General features: G+C 41.9%; 1 protein-coding gene across 7 annotated transcripts in view; it reads right to left on the reverse strand.

Annotated features, from left to right (window-relative positions):
• Window positions 1–12,403, reverse strand: part of plekha7a (pleckstrin homology domain containing, family A member 7a) — a 118,474-nt gene that overhangs the window by 62,984 nt on the left and 43,087 nt on the right. For all 7 annotated transcript variants that reach the window (XM_059506370.1, XM_059506364.1, XM_059506368.1 and 4 more), the window contains one exon: window positions 1,550–1,633. In XM_059506370.1, the coding sequence (XP_059362353.1) occupies window positions 1,550–1,633 (84 nt within the window). The remainder of the gene's footprint in view (window positions 1–1,549; window positions 1,634–12,403) is intronic.

Raw genomic sequence — 12,403 nt, forward strand, 5'->3', positions numbered from 1 at the left:
GAAGGCGGCACATTTCATTCCCTTGCCCAAATTACCTAAAGCCAAGGAGACAGCGGTCACTGTCCTAGATCCCGTCTTTCGTTTACATGGCCTCCCGGTAGACGTGGTTTCTGACAGGGGATCTCAATTCATATCCAAATTTTGGAAGGAATTTTGTAAATTGCTAGGAGCGACGGTTAGTCTGTCTTCGGGTTATCATCCCCAGAGTAACGGGCAGTCTGAGCGAGCCAACCAAGATTTAGAGAGAACGTTGCGATGTTTGGTCTTCCTAGAATCCTTCTTCCTGGAGCCAACAACTCTCTATGGTGGAGTACGCTCACAATTCGTTACCAGTGTCAGCCACGGGCCTCTCTCCGTTTCAGTGCAGCGTAGGTTACCAGCCACCAGCTTTTCCTAGTCTGGAATCTGAAGTCGCGGTCCCCTCCGCTCACGCATTTGTCCAGAGGTGCCACTGCACCTGGACCAGAGCCCGCGAGACTCTGCTCCGGATGAGGGAGCGCACTAAGGCCAAGGCCGATCGCCACCAGTCAAAGCCTCCCGTTTATGTCGTGGGTCAAAAACTGTGGCTTTCTACTAACAATATTCCTCTCCGTTCCGTTTCTAACAAATTAGCTTCCAAATTCATTGGCCCGTTTACTGTCACCAAGATCATTAGTCCGGTGACAGTCTGCCTCAAACTACCTCCAGCGTACAGGAGAATACATCCCACCTTCCATGTGTCCAAAATTAAACCCGTGTTTTATTCACGTATTAATCCGCCTACCCCGGTTACCCCACCGCCGTGTCTTGTAGATGGGGAACCGACCTATTCAGTTAATCGTATTCTGGACTCGAGACGGAGGGGACGAGGATTCCAGTACTTGGTAGACTGGGAAGGTTACGGTCCGGAGGAGAGGAGTTGGGTACCTGCTAGGGACATACTGGATCACTCCCTTATTGATGATTAAAATCAGCAGGTATGCCCTTCTGGGAACTCCAGGAGGCGTTCTTCTGTGGGTTTTGCACTTTGTGGGATCTCTGGGTTTTGCACTTTGTGGGTGAAGTCTGTGTGTTGCGCATCAGCACTGATTAGTTTGTGGGCGTCTCCGTTAATTGTCATCAGCAACAGCTGTCACTGATTACTCATCCCTATATATTGGCTTGTCTAGTGTCTTGTGTTTGTGAGAGTGTTGTTTCATGTTTATGACGTATGCTTTGTTTTCTTGTGTTTCTGCGTTGGATGTCCGTCTCTCCCCGGAACCCCGTCCACTCTAAGCAACACCATTTACCCTCGGCTCGCTTCCCCGCAGTTCCTGTGTCACCCTCTCCTGCTGCCAACTCACCTCCACCTTCCGTATTCATCACTCATCACCACCACCTTGGACTGTGCATTCCTCCCAGCGTTGTTTGTGTCTCAAGTACTGTCTGTATCATTGTCTTCATTAAATATCATTAATCTCGCAATCTCGCACTCCTTCACCCAGTCGTTACAGGCTGCTACTGTAGTTTGATACAACATAAATATAACCAAACAAGAAATGACCTTGAAATGTCAAAAGACAATACTTACTGGTCCTGAAGTCTGAAATCAGTATTCTCAGCAGAGATCTGGCCTGTCACTGGATGTATGAATGTAGTCGTCCTCTGGTTATGGCTACAGATAAGAAAAAAAACAAAGCACATTAGCATGGTGATTATTATGCTTCCCTGGAGCAAAAACGCATATCAACCTCTAAACATCGGCACAATCAACACCGTAGACTTGTCCATCACAAAACAAATCACACAAACCAGTAATAATCACTTGTTTGACTCTTTAATCGTGTTGTTTAGACAGTAACCTGTGATTAATGCAAACATACATACAGTATATAACCTAATGTCAACCATAATAATACAAACAGTAAGAAAGAAAGATATAACCAGAAAAGATTTATACTCTAAGTGTAACATAGTCTGAGGTTTGGCAACATGTCAACATGACATTTATTTTCAATGTGCCTATTTTAGGAAACTGCATCAACATCAAGAGTGGTCTGTTACATTTAAGGGGGAGATGACTGCACAGCAGAAGTACGCTGTGCACCATATCAACCGAGGCATTGTTTCTACTATGTATTAAACCGCTTCATGAAATGAACAACACAACAAGAGACTAAATAACTGTGCTTGCATATGTAATCAAAGTTACGCAACAATCTATGTCTGAGCTGATAAAAAGCACCTTTCAAATCTTCAGTTTGTTGAAGGAATATTTTGTTTAGAAAAGGAACACAAAAGTAGTCTGATAGGAAATCTGATGGTTATATAATTATAGTTAGCTTTACATATATTTGGTAATCAGAGAACCTTACATTGTGTCCACACCAGATGCAAGTTGTGTGTGACGCGACACAAAAACAAATAGAACCTATAATGACCAGTGATTCTGTTTACAATGGGTGGCTTGTTTAGTCACAGACAGAAAAATAAAGCCCTGTTTTATTTCTGACATACTTGATGTAGTTGCGCTTCTTCCGACAACAGGACAAATGGATTCAGCACATTAGGTGTAGATAGCCTCAATCTGCTGCCACGTTGTACAGCACAACATGACAATGGTCGTACCCATTAAAGGCATTGTGGTACACACACACACACGCACACACAAAACTTAATTCTATCCCACACCTAAACTTAACAACTACCTTACCGACTATTAGTAAGCAGCAAATTAAGTTTATTGAGGCAAAAGTCATAGTTAATAGTATGTTAGTGAGAATTGGGCCTTAAAATAAAGTGTGATCATATTTAAATATAGAAACAATATAGTTATGATTTATTGCAAAATATGCATATATATTGAAGCACTTTGAGAGCATAGAAAGCTGACTCGCTTACATCAGTTGCAGCGCTTTATGGTAGTGGGTGGAAGTGAAAGCATTCTTTTGACACAGTTTGATTGTTTTGAATCCTGATTGGTGAAGATTTATCTGCAGATTTATGGGTGATGTCGTTTTTTCAAAATAATGCATATGGTGGCTTCAACAAAAACATATACCATTTATTAATAACTTAAAAGGTTTCAAAACAAATTCCCCTATGAAGAACATTAATGGAATTTTTATTTCCGGAACCCAAATGTTTCTTAGTATACATAGTCTTTTAGCTGACTTAAAGTGATATACAGTAATAGTGTGAAGGAGCACTATGGTGTAATAAAGAGCCAAGAAAAATTCAGCCTTGGAGACTGTAGTAGTATTTAACCAAGGCACAGGAAGCTCAATGGTCTCCGAGAGATAAAGTATGTGGTATCAGACATGACTCCACCACCATCAACTCCCACGCTACATCCTGAACGCTTGGCAGGCAAGCTACGCAGAAGAGTCATATAAGAGCTCTAAAATTATTTATAATAAATAAAATCAAATTTAAAGTAGAAGATATAAAAATGTAGTTTCTTGGCATTATAAAAATGGGAGTTGACCCCTAACCCCCAAATGAGAGTTGACCCCTAATCCCCCCCCCAAATACAAGCTATTTTTTAAATGGATACAAACTGACCTCAAAGCTTAAATGTAATACACTCCCTATCTGAACAGGAATGCTTTGAAATCATGAGGCATCATTTCAACAGCAGATCACTGTGCATCTAGAGTGTAAACATGTAAACTCAATGTGCTTTTACACTGCCACTGTGGCAGAGAGAGGTAGAGGCAAGGTCTGAGCGCATTGTTTCCTTTCCAGTCACTCATATACATTTAAAGAGCATAATTCACTGCATGGAGATGCCACACAGGTTGCAGCAACTATATAAGCTTTACGGTCGTTTGTAATGGAGCTCTGTACAATTCTGGCTGACAACCTGTGGTAAGTAAAGGATTTGTGTGCAAAAACATGGTGTGCATCCTTGACAGGAGCCCCCAGGATCTCTATAATCGGCAAACCTGTTTAGACTCATGTGATCATGTAGAAATACTCGCTATGTCTTGATGCAAAGCCACATTAGAAGTCTCACCTTATCTTATATAGTAAAAGGATAGTTCACCCAAAAATGAAAATGACTCACCCTCATGTCGTTCCAAAACCCGTAAGATCTCCGATCATCTTCGGAACACAGTTTAAGATATTTTAGATTTAGTGTTTTTATTAATTATTTACTTTTTATTAATTATATTATATTATTAAATATATGATTGTTAATTATATTAATTATATTATTTAAAAGCCCTTGCTACGTGTACTGTGTTTAAGCTAAATTAGACTTGTCATAGCACTTATATATCATTGCTCTTTTGTTGTTTTTGATTGCTTCCATTGTCCTTATTTATTCCAAGTCGCTGTGGATAAAAGCGTCTGCTAAATGACTAAATGTAAATGTAATATATATATATATATATATATATATATATATATATATATATATATATTTATATATACATACATATATATACTGGTGGAGAACGCGGGCAATACCGTGGAAGGAATACAAATCTGCGGTTCCACAGCGACTCACACTCCTTTTTGTTTTTCTTTGTGTTTTTCTCTGCCAGGCGGCCGCTGCTCCCCGATCCTCCAGGATGGAAGAAATACTCCAGCGTCTAACGGAGGTCAGCATCCGCCAGCAACAGATAACGGAACACCGTTGTGGACCAGAGTGGACCAGACCGAGCGGGAACAGGGCGAGCTGCGCTCGACGCGTTCCACTCCCCGACACGCGAGCGAAAGTGTCCCAGCTACTCCCCAAGATGACCGCTGATGACGATATAAAGGCCTTTCTCCAAATGTTCTAAAATACAGCCGCCCAGGAGGGCTGGGAGAGCGATGACTGGGCGCGGTTGGTCGCCCCTCTCCTCACCGGCGAAGCTCAGTGGGCCTTCTTCGCCCTGCCGACGGAAGTGGCAAATGATTACGGTGAGCTCAAAAAGGAAATCCTGTCCCGGCTGGGGCTCTCCTCGGTCTGCGCTGCCCAGCACTTCCATGAGTGGGACTATAAACTCCGCCTCCCAGCCCAAGCCCAGGCGGCCTAACTGTCCTGCCTCGCACGGCATTGGTTGCTCGCCGGGGGGCCCACGGCTGCCCAAGTTGTAGAACGTGTCGTTGTGGACCGATTCCTCCAGGCCCTTCCCCAGACTCACCGGCAAGCGGTTGGGATGTGGAAACCTACTTCAATATCCGAGCTCGTTGAGGCGGTGGAACTGGCGGATGCTGCCCAACAACGGGACACCGGGGACCAGTCGAGGCCGTTTCCCCGGAGGGTGGTCTAGGAGCGGCGCACGCCGGAGGGCACCTTGCGACCAGTAACTAGCCCAGCGGCTCCCTCCCCGAAGGACGAACCGATGCCCACCGCGGACCCTGCATCTCCCGGATGTGGTTGGCCCATGCCTTGAGTGGATGATCTTCTTGATCGCCTGGGAAGGGCCCGCTATATCTCCACCCTGGACCTCACCAAGACCCCCTATCTGAAGCTGCCAAGTCCAAGACCGCCTTCAGTACCCCTGGTGGGCACTGGCAATACCGGACGCTCCCATTCGGCCTACACGGGGCCCCGGCCACGTTCAAACGGATGATGGACATCTTACTGCGGCCTCACCAGGCCTACGCCGCGGCATACCTGGATGACGTGGTCATCCACTCCGAGCGCTGGGAAGACCACCTGCACCGTCTGTGGAGGGTGCTGATGGAGCTACGTAGGGCCGGGCTCACTGCCAACCCCCGGAAGTGCCACCTGGGCTTGACGGAGGCAAAGTACCTGGGATTTCAAGTCGGACGGGGACTCATCCGACCACAGGAGAAGAAGGTCGAGATATGGTCTGCCCCCAGACCCAGCACAAATACCCAGGTACGACCGTTTTTGGGGTTGGGCAGGATATTACCGCTGTTTTATCCCTAATTTCTCCTCCTTAGCCACCCCCCTGACAGACCTGACCAGGAAGGGGCAGTCAGAAAAAGTATACTGGACACCGGAAGCGCAGGAGGCGTTTAAGAAGGTGAAGCTGGCCCCCACCTCGGAGCCAGTCCTGCGTTCCCCGGACTTCAGCTGCCCCTTCCTGCTGCAAACGGATGCCTCTGACACAGGACTCGGGGCCGTCCTGTCACAGCAGGAAGCTGACCCCGGCCAAAAGGAACTACGCCGCCGTCGAAAAGGAAGCTCTGGCCATCAAGTGGGCAGTCCTGGAGCTGCGGTATTACCTCCTCGGGCGGAAGTTTACTCTCCTCACAGACCACGCGCCCCTCCAGTGGATGGCTCGCACCAAGGACACCAACGCCAGGGTAACACGATGGTTCCTCGCGCTCCAGGACTTCCACTTCGAAGTGCTCCATCGGGCCGGAGCAGCCAACTCCAACGCCGATGGCCTTTCCCGGATCTGGTCAGCTTATGCAGGTCTGTCAGGGGTCACTCCCCACCCACCCCCTTTTTCACCCGTTAACATCGTATTTTTCCACCAGACCAGGACAACGCTTAGCGGGAGAGGGGGGGGTTTGGGGGAGTGTGACGAGCGTCCCGAGTCCACATCAGCGTCGCCCTGGTAACTCACAAGGACCACCAGCCCGAGGCTCATCACGGGCTGATCACCCGCACCTGCCTCTCATCAGCCGGGCCTCATATAAACAGCACGCGCATGGGAAAAGGGGGAGAAGCCTCTCCACGAGCTAACCCACTGAATCTCCTCTCTCTCTGCCACCAGAAAGCAGCCTGTGACCGGAAGACCGACTCACCTGCACCTGGACCCGAGTGAGAGCACCCTTTTGCACGCCGAAGCACCGTCATCACCCAGCAACCCTTCACGTTTCAAAAAAAAAACCCTCCCTCCGGAGCTTTACATTTGAGTGTGCTCCTGCCTATTCCTTCCACCTCGCCACAATATATATATATATATATATATATATATATATATGTTTGGACACACCTTCTCATTCAAAGAGTTTTCTGTATTTTCATGACTATGAAAATTGTAGAGTCACACTGAAGGCATCAAGGGCTATTTGACCAAGAAGGAGAGTGATGGGGTGCTGCGCCAGATGACCTGGCCTCCACAGTCACCGGACCTGAACCCAATCGAGATGGTTTAGGGGTGAGCGGGACTGCAGACAGAAGGCAAAAGGGCCAACAAGTGCTAAGCATCTCTCGGGGAACTCCTTCAAGACTGTTGGAAGATCATTTCAGGTGACTACCTCTTGAAGCTCATCAAGAGAATGCCAAGAGTGTGCAAAGCAGTAATCAAAGCAAAAGGTGGCTTTTTTTGAAGAACCTAGAATATGACATATTTTCAGTTGTTTCACACTTTTTTGTTATGTATATAATTCCATATATAATTCCACATGTGTTAATTCATAGTTTTGATGCCTTCAGTGTGAATCTACAATTTTCATAGTCATGAAAATAAAGAAATCTCTTTGAATGAGAAGGTGTGTCCAAACTTTTGGTCTGTACTGTATATATATATATATATATATATATATATATATATATATATATATATATATATATATATATATGACCCTGGATCACAAAACAGCCATAAGGGTAATAAATTGTATTTATATATGATATATAATTCTATTTATACATTTATTTAAAAAAAAAACATATATATTACATATATTGCTACAAATATAACCATGCTACTTATGTTTTTTGGTCCAGGTTCACATATATGCTGTGCATTTTCTTCCATGCTGGTATTTAAATAAATGTTTTCTAGGCTGGTTCATTATTGTGGTATAATCTATTTCAGACAAACATGTCTCATAAATGGAAGCAGAAAAAACTAAATAAACTAGTTTACTGTTGTAGCATGCGAGCCCTTGAGAATAAGCTTCAATGTGAACCAGACTATTTGCTGCAAGTCAATATTTCGTAGTCAGTCTGTTGATTTCCTTTAGTAACTAGTCTTGACACCTGTGCTTTAATACGTCACTGCCACACTTGATGTTACTTTTCAATTTGCAACAAGACTCTGAATCATGATGACTGGAAGTTGGATCAAGTGGTCATAACTGTCTTCCGCTGACGAGACCCTCAAGCAAACTTGGCACAACACAAGCTAAACCGCATGTGAAAGACAATAAGGACTATAAATACAAATGCATTAATTTATCTGAGGATGCAAGGCTATATCCAGCTAAGAAGTGCACGTCAGATGACTGCGTAAATGTGAAACAAATTGTTTAAAGGTACCAAACTCTCAAATGAACAGACAACTCGCACCAAAGTGAAGTATTTGCCTCTATATTGCTTGGCACAATCCAGCTGGTATGTTTTATAGCTGCAAAATGAATTGCCTTGAACCATTATTTGTTTACTGGGCGTGTTAATGTGGTGTCTAAAAATGTTCAGATGAGCTGTGTTTAGACACCAGAAGCAGGTTGAAAAGCATTTTAAATGGCTCTCTCATAGGGACAAGGTCATTCCCATTCACATCACACAATACGAGGGAGAGAGATGAAATTTACAGAGAGCTCAGATACAAATTTCATCTTCTGACATTTAATGCAGGTCCCCTGATTACAATGAATCACCACATAATCAGTTAGAAATCCCACATACTGACCCAGAGTCAGCATGCAAATTATGATATATAGTGCATCCAAAAATTTTTCATATGACAGCCATTTAATATAATGTTACAGGCTGTGCAATGATTTATTGAGTAGTTTCATTATTGCATTCAACTAACATTATTAGGTTTCCGTCACATTAAAAGCTTTGTTAAACTTAAACTCACATTTCTCAGAAGCACATTAACAGTAAATCAGTTGAAATTAAAATTTCACTAAAGAAAGCCTGAACTTCACACCCTGCAAACCACCTTAAGAAAACATGTTAGTGCAGATTGCTTACAAGTAAGCTAAAACCATCCTTAAGTGACCCCATTACTTCACTGAGAGCTTTTTCACAATGGTGAACCTGACCTAGTCTCCACTTACAGTACAATCAATAAGCATCCCTCTGATGCTATATACAGACTTGCAGAACAGCAGCAGGCTTTTGTTTACCTGACTCTTCACAGCTTAGGCTTCAGTGCTCCATCTCTGTTGCCGGGCTTTAGAGTGTCTAGCTGTCTCGTATGGTTGGGGAGGGTAAAATGCCAGCAGTGTAATGGTATCTTGTGTCAGTGTCAAGGCACTGAGTGATGACCCCTGAAAAGAGCCGCTAGATCTTGCAAAGACTGGGAAGCAATGACCCTTCTGCATGTGTTATTGGTCATACACTAATACCATTCAAAAGTTTGGAGTCTGTAAGATTTTAAAATGTTTTTGAAAAACTCTCATGCTCACCAAGGTTGCATTTATTGGATTAAAAAAATACAATAAAAACTGTAATACTGTGAAATATTAAAATAACACTTATTCTGCATTTATATACGTCAAAATGTAATTTATTTCTATAATGGCAAAGCTGAATTCTTTGCAGCTAGACTCCAGTGTCACATGATCCTTTTTATTACTATTATCAATGTAAACATGTGCTGCTTAATATTTTTGCGAAAACCATGAAAAACTTTTTTTTTTCTTTGATGAATGAACAACATTTATTTAAAACTTTTTTTTTTATTGTGGAAAATTATAAATCTCTTTACTGTCACTTTTGGTCAATTTATCGCATCCTTGTAAAAAAAAAAAAAAAGTATTACTTTATTAAAAAAAAAATACATGAACACTTTAGAATAGGGACCTGTTCTCACTATTTACTAGTTGCTTATTAGCATGCATATGACTAGCATATTGACTATTTATTAGAAGTTACATGGTACATATTAACAATTTTATACAACAATTTCTTCTCTTCTGTGTCAGTTTTTGCAGTGCATTCATGAGTTGTGTTGCAGTTTTGGAAAAACATGAGGGTGAATGTTAATGACAAAATTTTTGGATACACTATCCCTTTAACAACTAGCTTACTATTAATCAGCAATAATTAGGAAAGGTTGGGGCAAAGGTTGTAGTTAATAGTTAGTTAACAGTAAGAGCTGGACCTTAAAATAAAGTGTGACCAAAAAGACCTACTGACCCATACTGTATATAGTTTTCTACAGAATACAAAAATTTCATACTAACTGAGCTTTAATGATAAGAATTTATGTCAAGCAGAGAGTGTAAAATAGTAAGAAAAAAATGACAAGATGTAACAGTTATAAATGTCAAATTTGTCAGATGTATTAAAAACATTTCTTGTTATTGTCTTTATTTCTGGGAATTTTGTTGAAATGTTGCAACTAGAAAAACAGCCTTATATTTCAGTCCATTTATTCCAGACAGCCCTGTTCATCTGACAACTTCAATGCCTCTAACAACATTATGACAAGCATTGCCACACAAAAAAACAGTGAATAATCCAACACATGCATTTGCATGTTGACTGCTCAATGTCAATGTTTGGCAATGGTTTGCAGTGCTGTGATGGCTTGCTCTCAGTTTTTAGATTTCCTAGAGCACCCGACCACCACTGTATTCAAATGTGGCAAAACAGTGGTCAGTGCAACAGCAATTCGTTGACATACACATAAATATACATATGGAAAAAAGTATTCATGGTTTTATGTATGAGGTCACTGGCTGTACTGCAACCACTGAATTAAAATTTGCAGTTAGCACCAAAATGAATTCTCTGAGTCATGAATCCTGTCTGTGGTCTTCCGTCTGCTCGCCACCGGAGGTAGCCTTCCTATAATGTTGACCCTCACACTACACAAACTGTTACATGTCATCTCCCATGCTCCACTTCACCGATTATACTCTCATCTGCATCACACACACTATAAATATGAGGCCACCACTATTTTTTGGATTACCCTCTTGCTCTGCCCTGTTTGGATATTGTCTGCACCTCACTTAGACTACTGTCGTCTTGGATTATCCGTTTGCTTCACCCTCTGGACATTGTTAGCCGCCGATCGATCACACCTGTTTTCGAATACCCTCTGTCCTGTCTGGATTATGCCTGTTTGCTATTGTTTGACCCCTTGCCTGTTTTGACCATGTTTATAATTAAAGCTTTCCATATGGATCCGCTCGCCTCTCATCTTGTTCCACCCATAACACTCTATTCTAGCAGTATTTGGACCTGCTGAATGCATTTTTGCAGATATAACCTCAGCATTTAACTTCAAAACCAGTCGAATTTCTAACAACCTGTCAAAAAATGTAAAGAAAAACTAAGTCAAAAAAATTGTTTGTATACAGAATCAGATGGACAGTAAATACTAACAAAAGCAGCAAAAAGTACCTGCAAATTGATTTGTCAGATTTGTGTTATTGGTACATAAAATACATTAATATTGTACATAAGAATGCTGGGAAGACTTTTAAGACAGTTTAATAAGAACAGAACGTGGACCCTAATGAAAATGTAGCTAAAAATATCTAGCTGCAGGAGAAGAATTAAAGTATGCCAAGTTACGCCATCTCTCGTAATAGGAGCTGAGAGCCACATCACTCCTACATATTTTTTTTTCTCAGTATTTACCAGAAAAATTATTTAAATTATTATAAATTATTTGTTTTTTTAACAACTGTACCATATTTGTCTTTTTGTCTACACTGTTCATCATAACTATAAACCATTCAGTGCCAGCTGTTGCATACCAACTGTTTTATCCCTCAAGAGCAAATTCCCGCTAACAGATTACTCATTAAATCTGTCATTGGAAAGGTAGTTTTTGGTAATATTGTCAGCACTGTGTATGCAGTAATGGGCGAGTGGGAAGAGGCTCTATGAAATGGGATGCCACATTTAGTATCATAATTCTACAACTGTCTCAGACACAGACAGACTACAGATAGCAAGTCATTTACTGAAATTGAGTTTCTACTTAGGGAAAAGACACAGAAGAGCTACTTAAGGAGCATTGGCAAGGCAGGAGGATTGTGAGTGCAACTCAAGTCTATAACATTACGTCTGGATGGGCAATGTAGCTAAAAAATGTCTTGATATTTTTCAAAATTGTGATTAAAATTCAGTATACACTATATGGACAACAGTACTACACCTCTTAAAGGGTTAGTTCACCCAAAAAATGAAAATTCAGTAATTAATTACTCATGTCATTCCAAACCTGTAAGACCTTCGTTCATCTTCAGGACACAAATTAAGATATTTTTGCTGAAATCAGAGAGCTTTCTGACCCTCTTCAGTATAGACGGCAACGCAACTGATACGTTCAAGGCCCAGAAAGGTAAGATACTGATAAAATAGTTAATGTTGCATCAGTGGTTCAACCGTAATTTTATATACTTTAATACTTTCTGTGCACAAAGAAAACAAAAATAGCAACTTTATTCAACAATTTCTAATCTTCCCTGTCAGTCTTCGGAGAGTACCATGACGCATGCATGTGGTGCTGCAGGTGAAGGAGCCGGCATTCTGATGCAAAGAGAGGAATGTTGAATAAAGTCTTTATTTTTGTTTTCTTTTGAACAAATTTGAGTGGTATTATTGGGA

This window comes from Carassius carassius, chromosome 23 (assembly GCF_963082965.1).
Source record: "Carassius carassius chromosome 23, fCarCar2.1, whole genome shotgun sequence".
In the NCBI taxonomy this organism is placed as follows: domain Eukaryota; kingdom Metazoa; phylum Chordata; class Actinopteri; order Cypriniformes; family Cyprinidae; genus Carassius; species Carassius carassius.